General features: G+C 35.3%; 2 protein-coding genes and 2 long non-coding RNA genes across 4 annotated transcripts in view; 2 read left to right on the top strand and 2 right to left on the bottom strand.

Moving 5' to 3' along the window:
* npas3 (neuronal PAS domain protein 3) overlaps positions 1-2,402 on the top strand; it is a 320,924-nt gene extending 318,522 nt beyond the window's left edge. The window contains exon 12 of the mRNA XM_016545634.1: positions 365-2,402. Within this exon, the coding sequence (XP_016401120.1) occupies positions 365-1,764 (1,400 nt within the window). The 3' untranslated portion in view covers positions 1,765-2,402. The remainder of the gene's footprint in view (positions 1-364) is intronic.
* Positions 2,403-7,171: 4,769 nt separating this feature from the next.
* On the bottom strand, positions 7,172-7,819 carry LOC107733847 (uncharacterized). Its single transcript, XR_001639030.1, has 3 exons — positions 7,750-7,819; positions 7,483-7,543; positions 7,172-7,301 (listed from the first exon to the last, which is right to left on the bottom strand). It is a non-coding gene; the product is annotated as an uncharacterized LOC107733847 (long non-coding RNA).
* Positions 7,820-9,472: 1,653 nt separating this feature from the next.
* Positions 9,473-14,578, bottom strand: LOC107733839 (egl nine homolog 3-like). Its single transcript, XM_016545646.1, has 5 exons — positions 13,982-14,578; positions 10,315-10,434; positions 10,089-10,225; positions 9,933-10,006; positions 9,473-9,843 (listed from the first exon to the last, which is right to left on the bottom strand). Exons 1-5 carry the CDS (start codon positions 14,336-14,338, stop codon positions 9,815-9,817), a joined length of 717 nt encoding a protein of 238 aa, XP_016401132.1. The 5' UTR covers positions 14,339-14,578; the 3' UTR covers positions 9,473-9,814.
* On the top strand, positions 12,874-22,356 carry LOC107733852 (uncharacterized). The gene is made up of 3 exons (XR_001639031.1): positions 12,874-12,886; positions 17,391-17,397; positions 22,260-22,356. It is a non-coding gene; the product is annotated as an uncharacterized LOC107733852 (long non-coding RNA).
* The last annotated feature ends 3,694 nt before the right edge of the window (positions 22,357-26,050 follow it).

Consider the following 26,050-nt stretch of genomic DNA (forward strand, 5'->3'; position numbering starts at 1 on the left):
TCTTGTTCTTAAGAACCCAGCTACCAACAACACTTGTTCTGAACAGAATTTGACTCGTTCATGACAAAACTAATGATCAACGATACATCACATTATGAATAAGTCACTGGTGGCTAATGCTGTTGCCAAAACTACAACATCAAAAAACAGTTTATGTCCCCAGTGTAACTGTGTCATGTACATAAGACTTGTAATATAAATCCAACTGGAGGGCTTCCAAACTTTAAATGAATAGCCTTAACATAAAACCCCTGACAATGTTTAGTGAACTGTTTCTTGTGCGAAAAAACTTGCTTTGTCAAATAAACTATGACATTGTGATGTGTATGGAAACTTGTCCACTAAACCTTTTTCTTTCTCCCAGAAGACAATGAAAACTCCAAGTCAGATGGAAAGGGGAATCAGTCTTCCGAGAACAGTGAAGATCCAGAGTCAGACAGTAAGAAACAGATGGGCCAGCCGCCAGAGCAAGAGATGAGACGACAGGAGGAAGGAGACAGTTCCAGCAATCCAGAAAGTCAGGACAGTGATGATAGTCTGGAACCTTCTGACTGTGAAACCGACCACAAGGAGGGCCACCTAGGTGGTTTACACATAAAGGTGGAGCGTTACGGTGATGGTGAGGTGGAGGAACTACAGGACTCGCCCTCCTCTTGCTCCTCAGACGAAGAAGAGGATGAGGTGGAAGATATTGTGAAGGACTGCAACAGTGAAGGGGAGCTGAGCGGACCAGCAATGAGTAAACACCAGAAGAGAAAGAAGAGGAGAAAAAAGCAGAAATGGGATGGAAGTCGACAACGTCTCCGTCTGTCTCCCTCGGCCGCTGCTACCCCCAGCCCTGGTAGCCTGGACCCCACCCTTGGAGACCAGCCTCCCCTCCTGCTTCCACCCTCCCCAACCAGTTCCTCTGTGCTGAAGATCAAGACGGAGATGTCAGAACCTATAAACTTCGACAACGACAGCAGCATCTGGAACTACCCACCCAACCGAGAGATCTCCCGCAACGAGTCTCCCTACAGCATGACAAAACCCCACAACACCTTCCCTTCTCCCCCGCCTGCCGGCCTGCAGGTGTCCATCCCCGACTCTGTCCTCACTCCACCTGGTGCCGAGGGTGGAGGAGGCAGCAGAAAGCCCAACTTCAATGGCAACATTAGCAGCGGCAACAATAACAGTGCCCCCACCTCTGTGTCCAGCGCAACTCCGGGCAGCTTGGTTCCTCCTTCCAGTTCCACCACCGCTGACCCGCTCTCCCCACCTCTCTCGGCATCGCCACGGGACAAGCAGCAGGGTACACCCACCTCCTCCGGTTCCCTGCTCTACACCAGTGATCTGGAAGCCCTGCAGAGGTTACAAGCGGGGAACGTGGTACTTCCATTGGTGCACAGAGTCACAGGCACGCTTGCTGCCACCAGCACGGCTTCCCCACGAGTCTACACCACTGGAACGATCCGATATGCCCCAGCAGACGTCAGTCTGGCCATGCAGGGCAACATCCTGCCTAATGCTCACACTGCTGTGAACTTCATGGATGGACCCGGCTTTGGCATAGACCCCAAGACACCCATGGAGATGCTGTACCATCATGTGCACCGGCTCAACATGTCCACCCCCTTTGGGGGTGCAGTCAGCGGAGCCGGGCTCACTCAGATGCCAGCTGCTAATGTCTTCACCACAGCAGAGGGACTTTTCTCCACGCTTCCGTTTCCCGTCTACAGCAACGGCATCCACAACACACAGACTCTGGAGCGCAAGGAGGATTAAAGCAAAACATTGAGACCATATTACTGTGTTCAACTGTGTTAAAAAAGACTTCTGAGGCAAAAGACTGTGTTGGGGAAAAGTGAGATGTTCTAGCACTTTGAATTTTGAGCAATTGAGCTTGTGTAACTGAAATGAATGGTTTCTCTTCCTGTGTCTTTCTATCTCTTCGACTTTCTCTTTCTTCTTTCTCGCCTCCTTACACAAGTTCTTGATGACGGTTTTTCTAAACAGACTCATCTCTATTGTAAAGAGTTCCTTCTGAGCCACAGGGAATTCATAGCACTGTAGCGTGTTTTCTCTGTGGTGTGATATTTGTCCAGAGTATATAACATCCTCATTAGGATGTCTTAAAGGTATTAGAAAAAGAAAATTGACAAGAAAAGAAAATGTTTATGTTTCTATAGGTATCTTGGTGTAATCAAGATTGATGCTGACAAAAGGATGTTACCCTGTTTGATGTAGTTCAAAGGGTTTTGCGGTTCTTTCTAAAGGGGGAATAGTATTTTAGAAATAATGCTTTTTCTTCGTTTTTTATAGCTCAACTTAACTTGCAAATCATGCATTTTAAAAAAGCAATTTTAGCCGGGTATTGACCTGTGAATAGAATGTTACTATAAAATCCCAGGACATGGAACAGGTCAGTGTGAGATTTTTCCAGTTCCATCTTCTGTTTGCAGATCCATGGTGCTATCATTGAGTTACCCTCACTCAGCTGGCTGATGTAGGTACTGTTCCGGAACTCCAAACAAATGGCGGCTTCAGAGCTTTTCCACAGAAAAGTCAAACCTCTAACAGATTTTTTATTTTTTTTCAGTTTGTTTTTTGTTTATTATGTTCATCACCTACCCGTGAACACAGGAGAATATTTAACTCAATCTGATTGAGTCTGGAAAGGGATACAGAAACGTTTTTTTGCAACGGAGGCTAATTTTACATCATAAACTTCAAGATGAATGTTAAACTCCAAACAGGCTTTGGTCAGAGCTATGCTTAATTGTTTTGGGGATTTTTTTTAATTAATTTTTGGCTTGATTGTTTACACTCCCTCTTTAGCTTACAAGCCTGGTGTCCTTTCCGAAATCAGTCCCCCTTCATCCCTTACCCCTTAACTCTCTCTGAAAATCACATATCAAATGGAGATTGTAATAAGGACATGCATTTTCAATCAAAAAATGTGTTTTGAAAATCCACATTCCTAATTTGTATCCACTGTTGCCAAAAAAAACCTTTACTCTCACAGTTTGGTGTTAAAACACTGTGATTTGATGTTTAAAAAAAAAAAAACACTAAAGTAATAAAACGGAAGAAAACTGTCACTTCATCATTTGGCAGCCATCCATCAAGTCATCTATTACGCAGTGTGATAACCGTAAACTTGTACAATGTGTAAGTGTCATTGGCTGTCAGTCTCCATAGCAACTTAAGTGTGTGTTACTATATGCAGTATATACTGAGCTAATGTAGCTGTTTTGTCCTTTGTCCTCTCTGTGCTAGTCCGGGCTTGAACGGGGAAACATTTGTTCTCCTTCCAGCCCCCTTGCAGTCTTAGTGAACCAGTGGAGGTTAGTGGATTTTGTGTGGTGGCCTTCCAATGTAGTGTCACCTTTTTTGCTGCTTCCTTTTTGTATGTATTACTTTTTTCTGTTTCTGCTATTGCTTTGCTGTCGTGTAGTCTACAGACCTCTCTCTCTTCTCAGAGATAAAAGACTCTAAACTAGCTCAAAGGTTTAAGGAGCCATTTTTTGCCACTGAGGAATTCTGGGATTGCAGTTTCCAGCTCAAATGTGATGAGGAATAAAAAAACGGAAGTAGCATTTAGTAGACTGGAACCTTAAAAGCCTCAGATGTGAAACATTCCCAGAGTCCCTTGTGCTTGTCTTGTGCATTGGGTGTATTTCATTGGTTTCCACCAAGCCTGTTGACTTCAAGGACCCTGCAACTCACAGGAAATTTAAAAAAAAGATGACGGTAGTATTTCAGGACAATAAACAATTTTAAAGATTTCTAAAGAGATGAAAAAAATATTTCTCACTATAAAATCTATTTTTATAGGTGTTTTGGAAATGCATGTTTACTAAGTTGATTGTTTGGTTTACTTGATTTTGTTCGGTCCAGCGGCTTTGTCGATGTTTAGTGTTTTTTAGTCTGTCCAGCAAAGGGAAGGGGGAGGCCTTCGTCTTTTTACCTGAATCAGGCTTCCCCCCGACATCAGGAAACTTGTGTCTGTGGTTTCTGTGAAAACGTGTTGTTACTCAAACCCAGGTCATGATATTAATGTTTTTAAAAATGACAATAACGGGACTCGCTGTCGGAACGGTTGCAGGAGAGCTTGGCGTCACCGCTGCAGGTTAACAGGATCCTAGATTTTAGCATTTTGTACGTAGAGCAGAAGCGGTCGGGACGGGGTTTGGGGGCAGCTCCAAAAACAGACAACTGTGGACCAGGAAATACACCCATATGTTACTAACAGAACAGCCGGTCGAGCTGTCTCAATGTATCTGTGTTGTGTCAAAATGATTGCTGGTGATTTAATCTTAAACTAATCTCAGCTGCTGTCAGATAAATAGTGTTTAAAATTACAATATGAGAAATCACTTCATTACCTGTGAAGACTGTGTCTGTGTTTTTAACTATTTCTTGTACAATTATACAGATTCTTTTATGAGGAACTTGGTGCCAAGTAGAAGAATATGGGAGAAAGGGGATTCTCTTAGTATCAGTGTTAACAGTGTTATAAATTCTAAGTACAAACAAATTAAAATATTAAAAAGAGAAAACTATGGTACATTTTGGTTTTGTTTTTTGTTTTCAGAGAAAAAAAAAGACAAAAAACAACTAACTGAAGCTAACTTTGAGTGCCTGGCTTATTTTTTTGGAAACACATTTTTTGTTCATTTACCATAAATAATGCTGCAATTCAAAAATGTACATACTTCATTTTACAACAGGGTTATTTTATACTTTTGTAGGTTTTCATCAGTTAAAGCAACATGTCATACATGGTTGTCTTTCTGTAACACAGTTTTTTTACCATCTTACAGGTGCCATAAATAATGCTGCAATTCAAAAATGTACATACGTCATTTTACAACAGGGTTATTTTATACTTTTGTAGGTTTTCATCAGTTAAAGCAACATGTCATACATGGTTGTCTTTCTGTAACACAGTTTTTTTACCATCTTACAGGTGCCATATTCATAATAAACTTTTATTGGATTTGTTACTATCTGGCATCATTTCTTTTACATTCTGTTCATCATAAGTGAATGCCGAACATCAGTGATTATTCTTTGCGTTTCTACTTTCCTGCTTCTTTATGTTCGTTCTTTCCCTCCTATGTTTTTCTCCCGGTCTTTAGTTTTGGTTAATGTAGCCTTTTTTAGTTACCTACAGGTTTCAGGTAAGGGATTATCAAAATATTCCCATGTAGCACTGCTAACTTTTGCTTCCACATACAATGAATGGCAGTCCAGTGCACTTGTACCAGGGCCTTTATTTTTTACATGTTTTAGCAGTGGCTAAGTGAATCTACTTTACGTTGGACAGAATCTCACGGGTATTTCTGACATGTTTTTTTTCACCTCATGGTATCCTCACCAGGTTTTCAATTAGCAGGAATATTTCAATCTGTGTCTTCTATTATACTGATCTCACTGTAACTTCCTACGGCAAGTTTGATCAAAGGCATAAAAAAATGACAGGCACGGATAGATAGATAGATGGATAGATGGATGGATGGATGGATAGAGGTTTTCGTGTTATATTACTTTACATATTAGATGTGAGAGTACTTGCATACAAGATTTATGTTTCTGAGGAGGCATTTGATTTTTAAGTCAGTGAGATCTTACTACCGCAGAAGCTTTTCCCCTGAGCTGTGAAATCCACAGTACGGCAAGAGTGACATCTAGAGGTTACAGTCAGTAATAACGTCTGTGGAGCTCTTTTGTTTCAACAGGGATCTTCTGTAACGTTATATACTTCTGCGATGAGAACTTTTGTGAAAGCCAGGATCTCCCATAAGTCTCAGATTTTCATAGACGTAATCACTTTTTAAAATCCTTCTAACAACTAAATGCAAGTGTGGCAGGACAATGTTCACTTTATTTAATATATTTCATATTTTAAAGGACTTTACCACTTATATACTGTATATTTAGGCATTCTTTCTCATGTTTTACATGCAGTTTTCTACTGGGAAATTTAGCTACAGTTGTAGTTATATTTGGCCTATTGGTTTCATAAAGACTTAATTTTATAGAAATCGCGTTTGCAGTGATCTAACCATTGTTAATGAGGTGAATGCATTAGTTGTGTGGTAATTACACCACAGTTAAACTACGGTTACACCAGAACTACGGTGGAAATATGAACGATTATTGCTCCTACCTTCTCTTATAGTGAGATGCTCCTTCATGTTTCCACACAGTTCACAGTAATGGAGGACAGTTTTATTACAGCGTTGTCGCTAAATCACTTTTGTGAGTGATGTTTGGCTAATTAACTGTCTTTCGGCGCCAATTGTGGAAAAGGGCGGAGCTTTATACGTATTATACGTCACCGTCTGTTATGCGCGAGATAGAGATAACCATTAAGGATGATGATTTCTCCCTTCGTTGATTTTTTTTAATGCTTCTTAATGTTTTCCTGAAAGTGTTTGTATATTTTCATCTTTTTTTTAATAAAAAAAAGATAACCATTAAGGATAGAGCAAAAAAAAACTATAAACATTTAGACCCAAAAAGAAACTGTGTATTTAGGGAGGAGGAGGAGGTGAAAAAGCCCAAACCTGAATCCTCCCTAATGATTAGGAGCTGTCCATCTCCCCTATACAGTTCTTATTGGAAATCAGAGTGTGTTTAAATAGCAAAGCGCCTCTCATTAGGGCAGCTACAGGTACATAGAAACCTTCAACACCTATATGAATATGAGATATGAATTGTTTCACATCTACTGAGGTCTATTCATCTACTGTTCAAAGCAATTTAACACCTGCGTTTGATCAAAGGCATAAAAAAATGACAGGCACGGATAGATAGATAGATGGATAGATGGATGGATGGATGGATAGAGGTTTTCGTGTTATATTACTTTACATATTAGATGTGAGAGTACTTGCATACAAGATTTATGTTTCTGAGGAGGCATTTGATTTTTAAGTCAGTGAGATCTTACTACCGCAGAAGCTTTTCTTTCGAGCTGTGAAATCCACAGTACGGCAAGAGTGACATCTAGAGGTTACAGTCAGTAATAACGTCTGTGGAGCTCTTTTGTTTCAACAGGGATCTTCTGTAACGTTATATACTTCTGCTATGAGAACTTTTGTGAAAGCCAGGATCTCCCGTAAGTCTCAGATTTTCATAGACTTAATCACTTTTTAAAATCCTTCTAACAACTAAATGCAAGTGTAACCGGTCTGTTGCTGACCGCTGTTACCATCATCTGCGTTGTGTGTAAGAAGACCCAGGACACTTTCACTTCTGTTCACCAAAAGGGGATTTATTGACAGCCACGCCCAGCATTAACTTCACTCCGTCTGTGGATTAACATGAATAGAGTTCATATCTCTCTTTCTTGGGCATTCCATAAAGACATTCCTCTCCCCAGCATATACAATGCGAACTCACTTTGTGCAACAATTGAGACACTGAAACATTGTAGTATTAACACAGTACAAGAATATAAAAAGAAGAAAACAAACAATAAGAGTGAAATACCTGTGGATTAACATGAATAGAGTTCATATCTCTCTTTCTTGGGCATTCCATAAAGACATTCCTGTATGATATAATATTTGTTAGCTAATTAATGACTCAAAACGGCCCACACGATATAACTTCACATTCTTAATCCACTCGCGCATAAAACTTATAACAGAACACTGCATATAGTCTCAGTACCATTTACAATATAATATTTAGTCGATTTATACACTTTGCAAACTTAATTCACTTATAAAATGAAGAGCTCTGACAAACGCTTACCTCTCCCCAGCATATACAATGCGAACTGAAGAGAAGCGCGCACTCACTTGAAAATGGCGTCAATAGAGCGCCAGGAGAAGTTTTCAAAATAAAAGTCTCTAAAACAGTGAACAGCAGAATCACAAATATTGCTCAAAGAAAAACAGAAATAAATCAATAATACAATAACAAATAAATCTGTAATACAATAAAAAGGATTTTAGTGAAAAAGCAATGTGTTACATTCAAATTGTATTCACTATAACTCGTTACACAAGTGTGGCAGGACAATGTTCACTTTATTTAATATATTTCATATTTTAAAGGACTTTACCACTTATATACTGTATATTTAGGCATTCTTTCTCATGTTTTACATGCAGTTTTCTACTGGGAAATTTAGCTACAGTTGTAGTTATATTTGGCCTATTGGTTTCATAAAGACTTAATTTTATAGAAATCGCGTTTGCAGTGATCTAACCATTGTTAATGAGGTGAATGCATTAGTTGTGTGGTAATTACACCACAGTTAAACTACGGTTACACCAGAACTACGGTGGAAATATGAACGATTATTGCTCCTACCTTCTCTTATAGTGAGATGCTCCTTCATGTTTCCACACAGTTCACAGTAATGGAGGACAGTTTTATTACAGCGTTGTCGCTAAATCACTTTTGTGAGTGATGTTTGGCTAATTAACTGTCTTTCGGCGCCAATTGTGGAAAAGGGCGGAGCTTTATACGTATTATACGTCACCGTCTGTTATGCGCGAGATAGAGATAACCATTAAGGATGATGATTTCTCCCTTCGTTGATTTTTTTTAATGCTTCTTAATGTTTTCCTGAAAGTGTTTGTATATTTTCATCTTTTTTTTAATAAAAAAAAGATAACCATTAAGGATAGAGCAAAAAAAAACTATAAACATTTAGACCCAAAAAGAAACTGTGTATTTAGTTATTTTATCTGTATGCGTTTACGTGATAAATAAAAATTTGATAAAATGGCTGGTAAATATCAATAGTAGCCTACACATCTACGCTAAATAAAACAGCACAATGGGGACACAGCGACACCTAGTGGTAAATTAAGGCCAAAGGAAAAACTTTATTACTGAAAAAAGCAACAATGTAATATAAACAATGGGACAATTGAAAACATTTTAACACATTGTTTAATTGGCCATTTCAAATCGTTGTAAATCTCAATTTGTGTACAGTACATGAACCAACCTGTTCACACGTTTCAAGATTTTTTTCCAGAACAACTTTTGTTAAAGAAACATTTTATGAAGCTCAAAATGTTATGAAACAACTGTCAAATAATATTGATCCGAGGGTGTGGTTGAGCAGCATTGCTGACCTGCATGCAAGCGGATTCAATTCTCTCATTAAACACTAACCCACACAAGGACTGAACAAATAAAGCAATATCATCTGACCAAGTGCTTTTTAAAGGTTTGTGAACACAGTACAGAATGTCTTTTATAAACATCTCTATTTGAAAGAGTCTCCATTCAACATCAAACTGCCGTTCAAAAATAATAAAGCCTCTATATATACACAACTTCAAGTCCACTGACAAGTTTCAAATTTCCTTTCTAATGAAGTGTTCATTTAACAAAGAACGATAAAATATGTGCCAAAACAGCAAATAACAGCATATAAAAGAAAATATTTATAATGCTTGTTGACATATTTCTGAAACAAACAATAACTAGTGTTTTATATATATATATGCATGCTTCTTATCTATTCCTTTTTCATTTTCTTTTAACACATCTAGACAATATAGCTCTGAAAAGTTTGTTTAAAAGACTAATTATAATAAACATCTAATAATCCATTAATCAGTATTAATATTCTCACATTTTTCACAAAATTGTCTTTACATTAGCAGCGGGTTACTCAAACGACTCTTCACTTATTTGAAGAACCGGATTCAAACGTAGTAAATCACAAATACAAAGTGGGGGGAGAGGTACCATTAGTGCAACAAGCAATGTAAAAATAGAAAAAAAAAAAGCTAAGAAATAAGACGGTAGACAAAAGAAATCCTCTCTGAGGTGACAGGCCAGTGTATTTCTGTTAAGATGATGAACCCTCCTGTGAGTTGGCTGAAATATAAAGGTATAAACAATTAGATATTTAGAATTAGACTTAAAAAAAAAAACACACTGATACTGATGATTTTGGCTGAACCAACCTGTCAGATCTCTAAATTTTCTTTTTGCTTCAGCTCTTTCCTCTGAATCAAAGTACCACACAGTGATTGCATACCTGTGGCACAAAACACACTTTAGCAAAGATGCCATGAAATCATATTGACATATAGTTCTATAACATGAAAGCTAATACTAACCTTGTAGCATACGACGGTTGAACTTCATGAGGGTTTCTACGATCTGACCAGAAAATCAGAAGTCGATCAAACAAAGGCTCGATGTCGGCTACGTAAGGTTTTCCTTCAGGAAATATCCTTAGCAATCCGCCATGCTCCTAAAAACATACAGTGACATTTGATTAATTAACAGTGAGCAATAAATATTTTGGAAATGACATTTGAAATAAACTACTGAAAAGTCTACCTTGGCATTCCAGTTTTTATTCAGATAGTAAATACAGGTGACGCAGCGGCCGTCTGCATTAGGGTTATCTACATGTTTCACATATCCTGCTCCATTTCCTGGATAACAAGCCACCATCGCCTGAAAAAGAAGACACGTGAAACTAAGCTTGATAGATAGTTTACTTTACATCGTATCCCAGAAAAGCCTATTTCCAGGTAAACATAATGATTGATTGTCATTTAAAAAAATATATATGTCATACTTATAAGTTTATACTCTAAGTCTTGCTACAAATTATTGACAAGAGAAATTTCTTAAGGCATTTCTCCTCTTGAACAAGTAACAAGAATTAAAGGGTTAGTTCACCTCAAAATTAAAATTAGGCTGCGTTTTACTCACCCCCGAGGCATCCTAGGTGTATATGACTTCGAACTAACCCTTTAAGTTTGTAAAGTTTACAAAAGTTACAAAAAAGTGTTCTACCAGACTACACAACAACAAAGTGCGCTTAAAAGAGTCATTTGTAAATGTTATGACAAATCTAATTGTCTATATGGACATTCTGCTCACAGCTTTACTATCATCAAATTAATATATTTCTAATCTAATTTGTTTTAGTGCCAAGACATTTTACGCAGAACTGAAAAAGTTCCTCTAATTTCAAATGTTTGTCTAAAAATAAAGTTTACTTTAAACCTGAAATGGTTTCTAAAGTTTTGTTTCAGTAGTTAATAAAACATATACGGTAAATAAATAAATCCACTGCTCTCTTTTCTCCTCTGAGGCTGGGACTCTAAATAGTGGTCTGTGCTCGTCTGTGCAGCTAACGATAGAACAGTTCGCATGCTTTGCTCGAACTTTAGCCATGGCATTAGAACTGGTATGCCGTTGTAGCTTGCGAAAACAGAATGGCAGCACCGTCAACGCGAGTGATATTATAATAAGATCCCTTTGCCACGTCACAAAGGGAGCGAAATATGATGCGCTTGGTTTTTCAGACTCTTGCAGAAAAAGGCGTACCAAAACAAAGTTACTGGGTTAATCTTTTTCACGTTTCCTGGGTTGGTAGATGCGCCGGGGACCCGGTTATAGCACTTAAAACCGATTTTCATGATATGTCACCTTTAAAGTAGGCCTAAAGCATCGGCTCCATCTTGGTATGATTATTAATACAAAATCTCAGATCTACTATTACAAAATACTATTATAATGTTCAAAACAAAGCACTTTATTTCTCTTCTCAGCAGATCCCGGTTAACCCCTCCCAACCCTCACATAGTGGGGGTAACAGTCACCGGTGCCCATGTTTACATTTCTGCAGACGAGTCTTTATCATGATCACGTTCCCACAACAAGAGTACATACGCAAGTTTGCCGTCATAGCGCAGTGTAAACATGCAGGAGGAAGTGTGTGCGTGCGTGAGTGTGTGTGTACATGCGTGGCTAAAGAGAGCAAGCTTGGCCAGCAGCCAGTGCGCTGAGGGTTTAATGACAGTGCTACGTGTTGAGCGTGAGTCTACAGCACCACACAGACTTCAGCTGCGACGGCCAACCAGCATAGCGTACACAATCCAGAGCTCTGATTCAGCACACTTAACCATTTCAAAACACTGATTTAAGAAATGTTAATACTCTTTATAAGAATAATAATTGCACTAAAACAATAAATTTATTAAACCCTGTTTAATGCATTTTATTCTGAAGTGCTTATTTTTCCTTTTTTATTTTTTTACTATCAAGGCTGTCATTTTGTTAATAGGGATTATGACGTCAGTAAGGTTTTGGAACAGATGACAGACAAAAAAAAGTGTTTTAGAGCAACAAAGAATATTTGAGCTTATATTAAAAGAATATTCAATGTATTTGCTTATATTCGGCTATCTGAATCCTTGACAATGTTTATAAAACAACTAAAAACTCATCTCTTTTGTGAAAACTTAACTGCTACCTGCTGACTCATTAAAAAACAATTAGTTTAAAACAGAATATTGCCTCTTTATGAAAAATCGCATGTTTTACTTTCATTCAGTAGACTACAAAATAAGAGAAAAGCGAGACAAACAAAACTAGAAAATAGCCAGTTTCTTGACTTTTTAAAGCAAGTAAAACACTTGTGTCCGCAAGTGGCTCTTGAACATCCTGTTTCTTCACTAAGGGCCTCCTGTAACCCAGAGTACAGCAGTGCAGTGAGAGGAGTCACGTAGTGTTCGCAACAGCAGAAACTGAAAGCCTATCTCTGCCATTCATCACCAGGCACAGTAAAGACTGTGTGCCGAATCACTCTACTGTAACTGCTCTAAACAAAGAGCCAAACAAAGACAGAAACTAATGCTTAATGGAGTGAGAACCTGTATTCACCCAGATGAACAAATAAAGTACTCTGAAATCATTAAAAAACACATAAAATAATCAACAAGTTGTAATGTAATGTTCATCATGTACACTTGTGTAGGCTATACACTACCGTTTCAAAACGTTTGGGTCAGTAAGATTTTTAAGAGTTTTATCATTTTATTTAGCAAGGATGCTTTAAACTGATTGAAAGTTCAAGTAAAGACATTTATAATCTTACAAAAGATTTCTATTTCAAGTAAATGCTGTTCTTTTAAACTTTTAAAAGAATCTTGAAAAAAAAATATTACGGTTTACACAGAAAAAAAGCAGCACAACTTTTTAACATTGATCATAATGTTTCTTAAGCAACAACTTAGCATATTAGAATGATTTCTGAAGGATCATGTGACACTGAAGACGCAGTAATAGCTGCTGAAAATTCAGCTTTGCATCACAGAAATAAATCATGTTTTAAAATATATTCAAATAGAAAACAGTTCATTTCAAATGTAATTTTTTTTTAAAACCTTACTGACCCCAAACCTTTGAACTGTAGCATGCATATATGAGATCAGAACGATTTTTTATGTTTTTTACAGGATTTCCTTATGCTCATCAAGGCTGTATTTATTTGATGAAAAATGCAGGAAAAAAAGTCATATTGTGAAATATTATTATGATGTAAAATAATGTTTTTCTATTTTAATATACATTCAAATCTAATTTATTCCTGTGATGCAAAGCTGAATTTTCAGCATCATTACTCCAGTCTTCAGTGTCACATGATCTTCAGAAATCATTCTAATACTGATTTATTATCAGTGCTGGAAAATGTTTAATATTTTTTTTGGAACCTGTGATACTTTTTTTCAGGATTCTTGAGGAATAAAAAGTTAAAAAGAAGAGCATTTATTTAAAATAGAAATATTTTCTAACAATATACACTACAGTTCAAAAGTTTAGGGTCAGTAAATTTTTATTCTTTCTTTTTTTGAAAGAAATTAAAACTTTTATTCAACAAGGATTTGTTAAATTGTTAAGAAGATCCCAAACTTTTGAACAGCAGTGTATGTGTGTATATATATATAACTGTAATACTATTATTATTAAATTAAATAAGTCGTTAGCAAAGATTTTAATGCTTGATATATTTTCATAAGTAAATATGAAATATGAATCAAAGTTTCATAACACTTCTAACTGAAAATACATTTATGATCTGATGAGAATTGTATCAAGTTGTTAGTGTTATTAATTAAAGTTAGGCTACTATAAAAACGTTTCATCAATTAATTAGGCTACGTGACTCATTCGATACATTCTTAGCACTTCGAAGTGCAATAAAGCTTACCTTTGACCTTGCACGAATACTTTTGCCCAGTCGACCCACACACAGAGAAATAAGTTTGTCTATGAGTGTTAATAAGAAATTGACAGCCTCCGTGCCAATCTCGGTCCCGTTAACCCATGTGATTTGATCTCCTCTGATGCTTCTCCTGCAAACTCCATGGCTTCTTCTGGCCAGCTGACCGTCGTTGAGAAGCCCACAGGAATGCATGCGTTTGACCTGACCCAGAACCATGTGGCCCGCGATGTCCCCCAGAAAATGATCCACGTAAAAAAAGCCTCGGTCCAACAGAGCCGGAACCACTTGCTCTAAAGCCAAACTCTCCAACTGCGAGTCCAGTGCGTGCTGAAGAAATGGCATTTTGTCTTGAGCTCGTTGCGTTCAAATTAACGAAAGTTTTTCCAAAGTAGCCTAATATCTAATGCCACGGGATCGTCCCTCAAGAGACGGGTAAAGAATGCCACAGGCAGCAGACGGGGGCTGCAGGTGGGCTTTATAATCGCTCTGTGTGAGGGTCCATGAGCGCCAGAGGATCCGAGCGCAGCGCACCTGCGGCGAGTGTGGAACGTGCAGAATGTGTGTCGCGCTTCAGTGGGCGGATATTCATGTGAAACCCCCATTCAGTGCGTGTACGTTCAACAATTAAGGGCTGGACAATGCATGTTTACTGTAACCCATAAGTCATCTTTCTATAGGGGGCGCTTGGCGGCTCAGAAAACCGAATCCTCCATTCAGCCGGGTTCAAATCGCAGGATATTTTTTGTCTTACTGGAGACACTTGTATACTTTAAAGTAAATTATTTTTGATTGGAACCTTACAAACAAATGGCAACTGTCCTCTGAAATCGCTATGAAATGTTTAAATTATCAACGACTATGATTGAGCCATCCTGAACAACGCTGAGAAAAAGAACGGGTTCCTATCACGTGATATCGCCGCCTACGTGCTACTTCAGAAGTGGTCTGAAAAATCATTTACATATGAATAGTGACACTGAGATACTTTATCCATTGAAATGGAAATAGCCTACATGGTGAGGTGTTAATATTACGCATTCTTTGATAAACCAATAAGGGTAAAGTGACCCTTGAAATGTTTGCTCTGTGATGAATTGTTTTTGCCGCTTTTTGAAAAAAAAAATTTTTTTAATGTAAATAAAAATATATGTTAATAAAAAAATAAAATAGAAACAAATATTGTTTGGTTCTGTGACGAATTGCTAATATTCGTCTATTGTAAGTCGCTTTTAAAAAAAATGTAAATGTAAATAAATAAATATATATATATATATTAAATAAAATAGAAACAAATCATGTTTGTATTTGTTTCTATATTGTTTCTATATATAAACGAATATTGTTTGGCTCTGTGACGAGTTACTAATGTTCGTCTTTTGTACGTCATTTTTTAAAAATGTAAATGTAAATAAATTAAGTAAAATAATTAAAATTAATTACAAATAAAAGAGTAAACGTTATAGAAACAAATATTGTTTGGTTCTGTGACGAATTACTAATGTTTGTCTTTTATAGGCTAAGTCACTTTTTTAAAATGTAATGTAAATAGAAACTAAAATAATATAACAATTATAGAAACAAAAAAAATATTGTTTGGCTCTGTGATGAATTGCTAATGTTCGTCTATTGTAAGTCGCTTTTTAAACATGTAAATGCAAATAAAAACAATTATTTAACAAATATTTGTACTTTTTATATTTAATACATGATTATAAGAAACAAATTATTTTTTAAAAAATCAAGTATATTGACAAAATGTTAACTTTAAATTGAAAATTAAAATACATATGATGCATTTAATCATTAATTTATTTATGTGTTTACTCTGCAAATTTTATTATTTTTTTTATTTTTTTTAATGCATTTTTGCTCCTATATTTCGTAGCCTACGTGACATCCTCCAGGTCGGTAAGCCCCGCCCATTTAAGACAACGGATTCCTGCATTCATGCCATTCTACCATTCTACCGTCGTGTTGTATTTCTACGAGTTCAACCCAACTGTGCCGATTTACAGTCCGTAATGCCCAGCCGGGTCAGATCACAGCAAGAGATGCGAGACTGGTCTCATGCATGCTTCACATGCCAAACAATTCATGATGAAGGAAAAATATTAAAATAATGTAAATGAGATCACCAATGCTTTTATCTCAATGAACGTGTCTTGTAATTAGAGTATGTGACATTGTACGTGACATCTATGAGCTCATATTATAGTCATGCCACCGCCATTGAGGATCCGAAGAGCCGCATTTACGCTTCACTTCAAGAAGTGTAAAACACAGCTCTTCTCCTTACCAAAAAGTAGTATACTTCAAGTTTATTTTAGTAAGTATACTTAAGTAAAGGAGCTCTTAATGCTTTTTTATAGACTTACAAATACAAACAGGTTACACGTGCATCTTTTATGGTCATCTTCAAAACTTTGCATTGCAACACTTTTAGAACTGTTTTTTTTTTTTTACGACGAATTGCTTGTGCAACTGCATGCATCATATAGGCCTATTAATTAAGCATACAGATTGTTTTAAGCTCTACATGTTTGGATGCTTAGGAAACTTTAGGAGCAGCTCAATGAGGTAAAGTGCATGAGCAACACTCACTGTCTTCCTCTGATTTTGAACTTGTCCAGTTTGCCGTCTGCGCACGTGATGAGCTTGTCCATTAGGGTCAGCAGATAGCCAATGTTTTGGCAGCCGCTTTCGGTGCCATCGACCCATGCAATCTTGTCCCCTCGAATAGCTTTGCTTTTGTTTAGTTTTTGGCTCACTAACTGTCAATCCTGCATGTTGCCACTCTGATGAATGCGCCTCACCTCCTGCACAATGCGCTCTCCGATTCTGTCCCCTAGAAAATGATCAACTATACACAAACCGTATGGAGTTCATGCACGGGACTACGTATTGCAAGACTAGTTTGTGTTTGTTTAGTCGTTTGTGTTCTTTAGATTTTGCCCGGTTACTGCGGGGCTTCCTGAGCTCTCTGGGCAGCTCCATGCATCCATAGTTTCATCTGGACACCTGTGCGGTGCATCATTTCTGATGGTTTGGTCTTCAGAGGTCTGTTCAGCGGCCAGATTTCCTTGATATTCTGCCATCGAGTCGAGTGCAGCAGAAGTGCCGAGCGCGCACTTGATATCAGATGAAAGAGGAGAGTCTGAGTACGTGAACACCATCACATGTGTCAAAGGATAATTACTTCTTATATGTCCTGGAGAGAAAAGCATCAATGTCAATAACAGTCATAACTCCTTGTCATGATGCATAGTCATGTGTCATTGAGCCAATTAAAAATGCTGTTATAATAGTAATTAATTAATAAAAATGTATATTATTATTATTAGGAAAATCTGACCATATGCACAAATTTGATTTGCCTTCATTTTTTTTTACCTAGAAATAGTGTAGAATCTTAAATATTTCTTCTTTAGCCTAATCATGGCTTAACTATGTTTTAAATATTAACTTAAAAAAAGAAAGAAATCATAAAATGCATTTACAGATGTTCACTGATGAAAGATAATTACGTATGTCCTTGAAGGAAAAGCATAATGTGAATGTCAAAAACAATAACACTCATGTAATGCATAAATATCAGTAAGTGTCACTGAGCCATTAAAATGCTGTTGTAATAATAATACTTTATTTATGTTGCTGTTGTTTGTGTTGTTTTTACATAATAATAATAACAATAATAATCTGACCATTTTTACAATGTTCACATGATCATGTGACACATTTTTAAAACCTAGAAAAAGTGCAGTTTATTTATTTGTTTTGTATCATAACTTAAAAGTTCAAAACAAACAAGCAAAAAAATATTTCCATATTTAAATTTTACAAATCTGATTTTTCTTGTTATTTCTAATAGCTACTTGTCAGCATTAGTCATTCATGTAATGCTAACGTGTCAGTAAGTGTCACTGAGCCATTAAAAATAGTTATAATAATAATAATTAATTAATAATAATACTACTAATAATAATGTATTTTTATTATTATTAAAGATTAAGAAAATCTGACCTTCTGTACAAAGTTCGTTTATACCAAGATGAGCAACACATTTTTTAACCTAGAAATAATGCAGCATCTTAAATATGTCGTCTTCTTTTTTTTATCATAACTTGTTTTAAAAGTGAAAAAATTCTGATTTTTCTCAGAAGCTTTGCCAGTCATTCACCTTCAAATACACACAACCCAGTTAGTTAGCTTATCATCAAATCTCAACTGTGTTTAATCATATTTGTATGTTAACTGGAAGTCTATTTTCACTTCCTATTACAGTTATGTTAATCATTCTTTTTCTCTAGATCTCACTGTGCCATGCACAAGGGGTTAAATGTGACGTGGCTCTAAAATGGCTTGCAACACCACAGAATGCATGTTGATTTGCTAAAAATAGCATGGAAATAATTAAAGCCATATCACAGACATGACTGTTTGTACTGACCCAAATGACAGCTATCTGTTTGCTTTGGTTTCTACAGACAGAAAGGTCAGAGGGAACTCACATGTTGCACAATGGAATATGATATGATGTTGTGATGTAAATTCAGATGTTACAACATGCATCAGTTCACCTCAGATTTTCCATGGGTAATGTGCATGAAATGCTTTTACAACTGTTTTGTATTTAAGATACAGGTGCATCTCAATAAATTAGAATGTCGTGGAAAAGTTCATTTATTTCAGTAATTCAACTCAAATTGTGAAACTCGTGTATTAAATAAATTCAATGCACACAGACTGAAGTAGTTTAAGTCTTTGGTTCTTTTAATTGTGATGATTTTGGCTCACATTTAACAAAAACCCACCAACTCACTATCTCAACAAATTAGAATACTCCAACAATTTGAGTTGAATTACTGAAATAAATGAACTTTTCCACGAATTTATTGAGATGCACCTGTAATGCATGCAGTCAAGCCTGCACCTGATTTTTGTTTGGGTCAGAATAACACTAGCACGTTTACATGGACAACAATACTCTGATTTTAATACGATGAAGACAATATTCCGATTAAGAATCTACCATGTAAACAGATATTTTTGATTGATGGCAAATAAAAGAGCTTCAACACCTGCCGTCGTCTGTATGCATGTACAAATAATTAACTGCACTTGAAGCTTTCATAAAATTAAAAATGAAACATCCAAAACTGTACATGGCATCATTGCGAAGACGAACTATATGTTTATACGTGAAATTCCGGAGGGGACGTCGGATGGCGTCACGTGGGGACGAAATGACGTGTAATCGAATTATGTACTATAACATGTAAAACGGGAACATGAAAGGAATATTCTAAAAGCAACTAATGTAAACACCATAATCATAATATTGGCTTATTTAGAATAAGGTAAATAATTAGATGAATACTGATGTCCATGTAAACGTAGTCAATGTCTTTCCTGATTTGTGTTTATCTTTAAAGGAATAGGTCACCCAAAAAAAAGAAAATTTACTAAACATGTACTCTCAGGCCATCCAAGATGTAGATGAATTTGTTTCTTCATCGGAACAGATTTGGAGAAATTTTGAATTACATACCTTACTCATCCACAGATCCTCTGCAGTGAATGGGTGCCGTCAGAATGAGAGTCCAAACAGCTGATAAAAAGTCCACATGTAATCCACACGACTGCAGTCCATCAATTAACGTCTTGTGAAGTGAAAAGCTGTGTGTTTGTAATAAATTTATCAAGGCATTTTATCTGTAAACCTGTCACTCTCACATCAAAATCCACCAACATATTTTTTTTTTTAGAAAAGTTTTGAACTGTTTTTGCTTGTAAACAGTGCTGGATCTGTGCATGTTTCCCTCCTGATTTTAGACGGAAGCAGTGGTTTGAAGTTAAAATGTCTTGATGGATTTGTTTCTTACAAACATGCAGCTTTTCACTTCACAAGACGTTAATTGTTTTTATTTTTTTTTAATTGTCCAGCAGTTTGGACTCTCATTCTGACGGCACCCATTCACTACAGAGGATCCATTGGTGAGCAAGTGATGAAATGGTAAATTTCTCTAAATTTATGGCCTGAGGGTGAGTAAATGTTCTTTTTTTTGGGTGAACTATTCCTTTAAGAGTTGAAAGTGCCATATAAATTGAACTGAATGTGTATCAACAGTTAAACAGCTGAAATGCTGCCTTGCCCAATTGCTTCTTCTTAGAATTGCAACTCTGACAGGACATTGCTGTGCAGAGTTCAAACTCCAGACAACCCGTGATGGCGTACGTGAGAACACCCTCATCCTGTAGTTTAAAGTGTAAAAATGCTGCTATTTTCATTTTGAGCTCATGCCAATGATATGAATCTGAGAGCTGGGCATGATATCATTGGATGCTTATCTGTCAAAGCTGACTGTAAACTAAACCGATTCATCCATATCATTCATTCATCCACAGTTCCACCTGTTTGGCAAAGATCAATATTTATAGATCAACTTGGTGAAGAAAACAAAGTATTTCACAGAAACATACTGTAATGTGTATTGTAGGTGAACTAAATGTTTTAACCCAGATAATCACTGTAAACAACTGATAAATATCATATTGAAATGTGGTTTGTATACGTGCTGAGACACGTAGTCATGCACATGTAATAACATATGCTCATGTTGTCCCAGCTCTTAACAAATATATTTTAAATATTTATGGCACACATGTATTGCATACATTTAGCAAGTGGAAGAGAACAGGATTATTATAATTTTTTTTATTATTACAACTCTAACAGCCATCTTTTGGTAAAAAATTAATCATGGGTCTTTAATTTTCATTTAAAAAATTAAGGTGATAATTAAAAATAGTATGTGTATTTTATTAAAGAAATTGCGGTTCAGTTTTATATAGAAAATATTGAGAACTTTTCACTAATAAATCTAAGAGATATGTTTTCCTACTTTTTTTCAATAAAACTTAAGCAGTTTTGAGGCTTGAATTGAGGAACTAATTAAACTGAAAACATTTTTTTAAGGAAAGGCTTATGTTGAGGTTTCTATGGTTACCATTGTGCAGTAGAGCTTATGGTTATGGATAACTGCATGTACTACCATTATGAGGCATGATGCTTTGTTCAATGAGCAGTAGCTTTGCAAATGCTAGTGCAGTAAAGTTTTTTCGCTGTCTCGTTGTATACAGTCTTTTAATTGTACAAAATAACTAGTCCTAGTTAAATACCAACAGACCTTACTCAAAATCACAGACTTTTGAAAATCAACTTAAAATAAATGAGCCCATTTCACTAATAATATTAAATACATTGTGTCACAGATTAAATAATTTAGGAGATTTTACATGATTTATTCAGGCAGAATCCATTAAATAATCAAGCCTTAAAAACTACTCAAAAATATTAAGTGTAATATTGTTACCATAATTTAAGTAGATAACATATAACATTTTTTACAGTGAAATTTTTATGTGCCAGTAGTCCTTGACAAAAAAATTTGAGATTTTTTATATTAATATTTAATATTAATTTAATTAATCGTGTTAAAATGGCCCCAGTAACATGTCAGTATACTAGTTATCAGTCATGTATTAATATTTAATATTAATTTAATCAATAGTGTTAAATTGCCCCATGTAACACTTCAGTATACCAGTTATCAGTCATTGTTTCCTTTCAGTTATTGTAGTATCAATGACATACAATTTTAGTTTTATTAATATTTTAGATTGGATTTTATTTCTATAGTTTCTGTTTTAATTTTGAAGTTACAGTAACCATATTACTGTATTACATTTTGATTAGCTCAGCATGAAAAGAGCTTTGACAAACCACAACAGACTAAAGGCTGTAATTAAAGCAAAAGGTGGTTCAACAAAATACTGACACAAGGGGGTGCTCCTTTTTCCAACTCAGTGATTGTTTTTATTTATTTTATTTTTTTCTGACATGTTGGTGTTATATCTTTCATTTGGATATTATATATAAGTTGCAGTAAATACAGCTGGATAAAACAAAAACTGTGTTCATTTCAGGCTGCAAAGCAACAAAATGTGATTATTTTAAAGGTGGTGATTCTTTTCTATACCCACTGTATGTATGTATGTGTGTGTATATATATATATATATATACAGTAAGTTATTTCTTAAAATATTTTAGTTCAGAATTATATTTAAAGCACAAAGGGGACATATATTTATCATTTGAAATGGATTAAATCTTTATTACACAACCATGTTGATCAGCTAATAATGTATAGCAACAAAATATTAAATATCTTCAAGATTTAATCTTTTAATTCAGGGATACAGTTTCTATTTCATAACTAATGACCAGATAATAGCATCTGTTATTCATGTTAATTTTTACCTACTGATGAAATACATACACATTTACAGTCAAATGCATCAAAACTTTAGATTAAAAAAAAAGTTTCATACCTCAAAATATGTTTTACTTTCACACAAAGTAAAATAGACAATTTTACTGAGCGTGTGCTGATTAAATGCCTCAGTCATATCAAACAATTAAAGAAAGAGTTTAAGCGGGTTTTTTTGTTTGTTTTTCTCCAGTTTACAACCTGAGCAACCAGCTCTGAATTATCAACAATCACATAAGCGCAGGTAATTATTTACTGCATGACTCACAAGGGTCTAATAAAAATAGATTTCCGGTGGTGACAGAAACAGTATCAATAATTCATCAGTCCACTATGGCAAACCAAATCATTTCAGGTCAGCCAAAATAAATCTCTATAAAACTTTACAAATGTATACAATTAAATATACACATTTATATCAAAAAAATATTTATCATCTGAATAAACCACTGTCATGAAACTAAACAAGAAGCATTATTTAAAAAACAAAAAAGTCATAAAATGATATATTTCTAGCAAGGGCAGTATGTGCTTTTTCAGTCGCACACTGTGCTCTTCACACATAATTAGCCAGGCCTTAATAACACTCCTCAACGCTGGTCTCCAACATACACAAGTGTCCTCGTTTGAAGTAAATCACAGACATCGTAGTGAACAGTTCTAAAGCAGTTCATTTTCCCGGCCACCAGGTGGAGGTCGCGAGCATCCCGAAGGTCTCGGCTGATGACGTCACTGGACCACTTCAAAATAGTGTAATATGGCCATTATGTGCTGAGGCATGAACACATAACCGGTGTAGACGGCCATCGCTGCCACCGTGATCAGGAGAGAATCTGACAGTCTTATTAAGGAAATTATTTTGCAGAAGGAAACAGGCTTTTTATAGTATGCTAAAATCTTAAAAAACTTTTTTTTACTTGAAATAAAATTTGTAAAAAAAAAAAAAAAAAACGGAACTTTTATTTAGTTTAACTAAAACTGAAATAAAAATTAATTCAAACTATATAGACATATAATAAAAAAACGAACAAAACAAAATTAACAAAACTTTCAAATGAAAAACTTTCACACAAAGTAAAATAGACAATTTTACTGAGCATGTGCTGATTAAATGCCTCAGTCATATCAAACAATTAAAGAAAGAGTTTAAGCGTTTTTTTTTTTTCGTTTTTTTTTCCAGTTTACAACCTGAGCAACCAGCTCGGAATTATCAACAATCACATAAGCGCAGATAATTATTTACTATATGACTCACAAGGGTCTGATAAAAATAGATTTCCGGTGGTGACAGAAACAGTATCAATAATTCATCAGTCCACTATGGCAAACCAAATCATTTCAGGTCAGCCAAAATAAATCTCTATAAAACTTTACAAATGTATACAATTAAATATACACATTTATATCAAAAAAATATTTATCATCTGAATAAACCACTGTCATGAAACTAAACAAGAAGCATTATTTAAAAAACAAAAAAGTCATAAAATGATATATTTCTAGCAAGGGCAGTATGTGCTTTTGCAGTCGCACACTGTGCTCTTCACACATAATTAGCCAGGCCTTAATAACACTCCTCAACGCTGGTCTCCAACATACACAAGTGTCCTCGTTTGAAGTAAATCACAGACATCGTAGTGAACAGTTCTAAAGCAGTTCATTTTCCCGGCCACCAGGTGGAGGTCGCGAGCATCCCGAAGGTCTCGGCTGATGACGTCACTGGACCACTTCAAAATAGTGTAATATGGCCATTATGTGCTGAGGCATGAACACATAACCGGTGTAGACGGCCATCGCTGCCACCGTGATCAGGAGAGAATCTGACAGTCTTATTAAGGAAATTATTTTGCAGAAGGAAACAGGCTTTTTATAGTATGCTAAAATCTTAAAAAACTTTTTTTTACTTGAAATAAAATTTGTAAAAAAAAAAAAAAAAAACGGAACTTTTATTTAGTTTAACTAAAACTGAAATAAAAATTAATTCAAACTATATAGACATATAATAAAAAAACGAACAAAACAAAATTAACAAAACTTTCAAATGAAAATAAAAACTGAAAATATAACAATAAAATGCAATTTAGAAAATTAATAAAAAAGTATAATAGTATCTCAGTGATACTTGAATAACACTGAAAGAAAACCATGACTGACATCTAGTGAATAGTTGTGGGATTTAGGTTCAAAAAAGATCCATGGGATTATTTAAATCGCATTTAAATATAATGTTAATGAGAGACAAAATTTAGCTTAGGAATTTTATTTTTATCATCAGCAGACTAATAATAAAAATATATTTTTATAAATACTGTATGTGTTAAACATTGATTATTTGTGGCTCTAAATACAGTGTTGGGGGTAACTCATTACAAGTAATGCGAGTTACGTAATCAGATTACTTTTTTCAAGTAACTAGTAAAGTAACGCATTACTTTTTTAATTTACAAGAAAATATCGGGGTTACTTTTTCAAAAAAGCAATGCCAGTTACTTTGTTTTCCCATTTATTGACGGACAAGTCTCCTGTCCCCATATTGGGAGAAATCGGGAGTACAGAGGCGTTGTGTGCGCTGTGTGAACATGATGTTACTGTAGTTCCAGACTAAATGTGAATGTGCATTAATTCATCCCACTCACAACACACAGATTTAGTATTCATCAAAATGAATTAAAACAGTGAAATGCAAACTCAGAATATGACGCAAACCTGCAATAATTAAATATGTTAAATAACACAAATGTATCTAATCCCATTTTATTAACCAATATCTTTGCTGCTGACCTTTGATGATCCAGTGCAACCATACTAATAAGCAATTGTGCTTCATTGTTTTTTTTTATTGCTGAAGAGTGTTTCTTCTCCTGCGTTCTACGGTACAGACGTGAATTTACTTTTGCTTCAGCCTGAGGTTTATTCATTACACTTTTTGGTGTGAAAGGGCTTTTATATTTGCTATAAATAGAACTTCTTATATTAAAAACAATCAAGCCCTGCTTATATTTAAAAAGTAACGCAAAAGTAATATAACGCATTACTTTCCATAAAAAGTAACTAAGTAACGTAATTAGTTACTTTTTTAGGGAGTAACGCAATATTGTAATGCATTACTTTTAAAAGTAACTTTCCCCAACACTGCAGGTGAGTACACACTAGTACAGCGAAAGAGATGATCAGTTCACGTGCGCTGCTGCTTCGCTTGATCTGAGGTGTCTACAGCCATCTATCATGCCACATTAAAGAGTGCCAAAACGGTATTTATTGCTCGAATTTCCTAATAAAATGGACAGAATTTGAAATCTGAGACTTTGTTTCATATCAAAAGTAACAACACACAAAGCATAGCCTATTTTAACCAGCCATAGCATGTTTTGTTGTATTTAGTGGCTCTGCTGTCACTGCGGGGTTTGGTGTTGAACATGAAAATGGACGCACAGTCTCTGTTCATCGGTTCTCATCATAAATAAATAAATGCATAAGCCTATATCCTCATCCTGTAGGTTCATTATTAAAAATGAAAATATGAACAAAAATACAAGCAATTAAATGTGTTATTATAATTAAAATATGAAAATTAAAATGACGGGTAAACGATTATGATGGAATTTTTACGACCCTTGTTAAAGTCTAACGCAACCTCTGATAGGCTATATATGTACATGTATGTATGTATATTATATATATATATATATATATATATTAGAATTTTTTTTAAAAAGATCTCAT

The sequence above is a fragment of the Sinocyclocheilus rhinocerous genome, unplaced genomic scaffold, assembly GCF_001515625.1.
Source record: "Sinocyclocheilus rhinocerous isolate Xijiao unplaced genomic scaffold, SAMN03320098_v1.1 scaffold853, whole genome shotgun sequence".
Classification (NCBI taxonomy): Eukaryota; Metazoa; Chordata; class Actinopteri; order Cypriniformes; family Cyprinidae; genus Sinocyclocheilus; species Sinocyclocheilus rhinocerous.